This window comes from Psammomys obesus, unplaced genomic scaffold (genome assembly GCF_907164565.1).
Source record: "Psammomys obesus unplaced genomic scaffold, mPsaObe1.curated_primary_1811, whole genome shotgun sequence".
Lineage (NCBI taxonomy): Eukaryota > Metazoa > Chordata > Mammalia > Rodentia > Muridae > Psammomys > Psammomys obesus.
This window is the reverse complement of record NW_026591086.1, coordinates 1,527,660-1,530,973: the sequence shown is the minus strand read 5'-3', so window position 1 is coordinate 1,530,973 and position 3,314 is coordinate 1,527,660. Positions and strand designations below refer to the sequence as shown.

Here is a 3,314-nt window from a genome sequence, read left to right as displayed (position 1 = left end):
TCAAGCAGACGGAGAATTGGTTTATTGGCACAGTCATTCCTTGTTAAACTGACAGGGTTGAGTGGCAACTCTACAACAAAAAAAGCAAGTTTTTCCCAGACTCATTTCACTGCAGTATGAGGTCGGTCAGTCAGCCAGCAGACCAGGACCACTTAAGCTTGTTTTAAGCCATACAAATTAGGGGACTACCTGTAAAACCAGTACAGCTCTTCATACTCAGTTGAGGTACACAAAAAATAAAACTACTATTGAAAAAAGCATCAGCTGAGGACAAGACCGGGAAGGGCTTGCCACATTACCAAGGGAGATGGAGGCAGATGCCCTGGAAAAAGGTAGCTTTTCTCCAGAGACCTGCACTGGGCCATCAACCCCTGCCAAAGACCCAGGAAGTGGCTAGCTTTAAGGTGCAGCTGACGGGTGGCGTTTGTCCTCATCATGAAGTTGGCGTTCCATTCTTTTGGAAAACCTGCAGGAAAACCTGCGTTCCATTCTTTTGGAAAACCTCCATTCTTTTGGAAAACCCTTGGGTCTCTCCTGCCCTGTAGAGGCTAGGATGGGGGTAAGGGGAGTGGCAGGCAGAGCCACAGCAGCAGGCACTAAACAGCACTAGTCTAGGGGGAGGCTAGGATGCAGGCTGTGATCACTGCCATGGGAAGGGCTGGGAGGGCAGCTCTGATGGCAGGCGGCTCTGGTCCAGTTGCTCAAGCCTTGCCAAAAGCTTCGTGCATGTTACGTGAGCTCAAAGAATCAAATACTCTCCTGTCTGCCTCACTCCCAGCCTCGGTAGCTAAATTTAGGGAAAATGTACCTAAGGACCCGCCAACTAGATCACAGCATATTAGAACCTTCCCCAATACATGTCAGTGCGTGGGATTCCAGCCACAATTTCTGACTCGATTCCACAGTGGTCCTCTCCTCTGAGGATTTTAAAGAGGCCTGAGGGAGACAAAAAAGTAAGGCACTTTCAAAGCATGCTCTGGATTTGGTCTAACCCTTGTTTTCAGATGATGCACCACTCTGGTACCCCAGGCTGGCCACGAGCTCCATCCTTAGCCTCCTCATCCTGGGTGCCAGGGCTGCAGCAGTGCAGGGATTACAGCCACTATACCCACCCGCCTTGGTATACCCAGATCCATCCAGGCCAAGGGGTGAGCTGCCTGGCCTCCAGCAGCAGCCGAGACACATCCCTCAAATGCCTTCACATGCTGCTCCTGCCAACAGGAACTTACAACCATGTGGAGCTCCTGGGCCGAGACGGTTCTAGACCAAAGTATCTATACACTTAGCCAGGCAGGGCCACACCTCAGACCACAGTGGAGTCAAGGGGGCTATGATGTTCTGCCCCGTAGCTTCTTCCCGAGCCCAAGGAAGGGGACTGCCACTCACCATTATCACCCCAGTCAACATTCCAAGAGTTGGCTGCCAGCCAGTAGGGAACTCCATTTTCTACTCCCCAGCCCAAGATTCGGATGGCGTGGCCACCCATCATGTCACCGGCCTCGTGCTGGTATACTCCTGAGGAAGAAAAGGGCGGTTCTCACTGAACACAGGTCACTGCCTGTCCACAGATTGCCCCAAGATAGCTAACCACCCAATCAGAAGTAATGGGCTGACAGGAACAAACTAGCCTTCTACACAAAAATCTCTAGAAGGCTGGAGGAAGGGCTCAGAACAGTCAGTTGCTAGTATGGCAAGGCCCTGAATCTCCAGGGATGGATCTCCAGCACCAACAAAACCACAGTCCTCATCAGAGGCCTTTATTGTGTGGCTTGAATTAGCCCATGTAGGCTCAAAAGTTTGAATGATTAGTTACTAGGGAATGGCACTATATGAAAGAATTAGAAGGATTAGGGCATGTTGCCTTATGTGTCACTGGGGGTGGGCATAGACGTTTCAAAAGCCTGGCCTACTGTCTGTCATACCTCCGACACCCACTGCCTGCAGACCAAGATGCAGTTATCTGCTACTGCTCCACCGTATCTGGGCTGCCATGATAACAATGGACTAATCCTCTGAAGCTGTAAGCAAGTGCCTATTAAATGCTTTCTTTCATTAGAGTTGCCTTGGTTCTGATTGTCCCTTTAGAGCAATAAGACAGTGACTAAGAAAAGGAGTGTCTCTTCATAGCAGTAGAACAGTGTCTGTGACAAGGGGAATCCATGGTATTAGGAGATTATGTAGCTATCACATATATTATGTGACCGTATGTATGGAGGTGTTTGTGTGTGTTTGAGAAAGGGTCTAAAAAGCCCAAGTTGATCTGAAACTCACAATCCTGCCTCTGCTTCCTACATGTTGGGATTATACATGGGTGCCTCTATACCTGACTAAAAGTGTACGTATATACTTTTTTATTTTTTAGACAGGGTCTTATGCCTAGGTGGCCTGGAACTTGCTGTGTATACCAGACTAATCTCAAACTCAGAGATGTGTCTGCCTCTTCCTTGCGTGCTGGAATTAATGGTGTACACCACCATGCCTGGCACTGTAAAAATATTTTTGGGGAGCCCAACACGCTTAAGTATGTGATTTTAAAAAGTGGGATCCTACAAAAAATGTTGTTTGGTTGGCTTTGAAATAAAGGTTTTGATAAACTCTAAGTTGTAAAGAAAACTTAGAAGTCCAGGGGCCAATTATCCATGGCTTGCCGAGTTTTCAAGCTGTTGCTCTGGGGTCCACTGGAGAGGTTAGGGAGGGATCACGGCTGCCACTGTTGGCTAGTAACAGAGACACTGCTCAGGTATCCAGAGAGCTGGTCAACAAGGCCTTCCACCCGAGGGTGAGTCACACATCACCTTAAGTGATATAACGGGTACAGGGGCTGTGATGGCTGTTCCTGGTTGTTCACTCGACTACATCTGGAATTAACCAAAACCCAAATGACTAGGCACACCTGTGAGGGATACTGCCTTAATTAAATCATTTAAAGTGGGAAAGACCCACTTCTAACCTCGATCTTTGAGGTAGGAAGATCCACCTTTAATTCAGACCTTTGCAGGTGAGAGGATCCAGCTTTCATCTGGGGCACAATGTAAGGACATAGAAGAAAGAAGCTCCTTCTTTGCCAGCTTTTTCTTTCTGGTAAGTCCATTCCTTACTGCTTGAGATTCCAGCATATACTGAAGACCAGGTGCAACCTTTAGCCTCATGGACTGAACTACTAGATTCTTAGACCTTCTGTTGGTTGAGTGCCATTGTTAGACTATTTGGACCACAGCCTGTAAGCCACTTGAATAAATCCCCAAAAGAAAGATAGATAGATAGATAGATAGATAGATAGATAGATAGATAGATAGATAGATAGATAGATAGAT

The 3,314-nt window shown here is 47.5% G+C and overlaps 1 protein-coding gene across 2 annotated transcripts in view; it reads right to left on the bottom strand.

Moving 5' to 3' along the window:
* The window catches only part of Ctsb (cathepsin B), a 20,569-nt gene continuing 17,255 nt past the window's right edge, over positions 1-3,314 (bottom strand). For both annotated transcript variants that reach the window (XM_055609653.1, XM_055609654.1), the window contains 2 exons: positions 1,387-1,515; positions 1-936 (listed from right to left, as the gene is read on the bottom strand). In XM_055609653.1, coding sequence (XP_055465628.1) covers positions 839-936; positions 1,387-1,515 — 227 coding nt within the window. In that variant the 3' untranslated portion in view covers positions 1-838. The remainder of the gene's footprint in view (positions 937-1,386; positions 1,516-3,314) is intronic.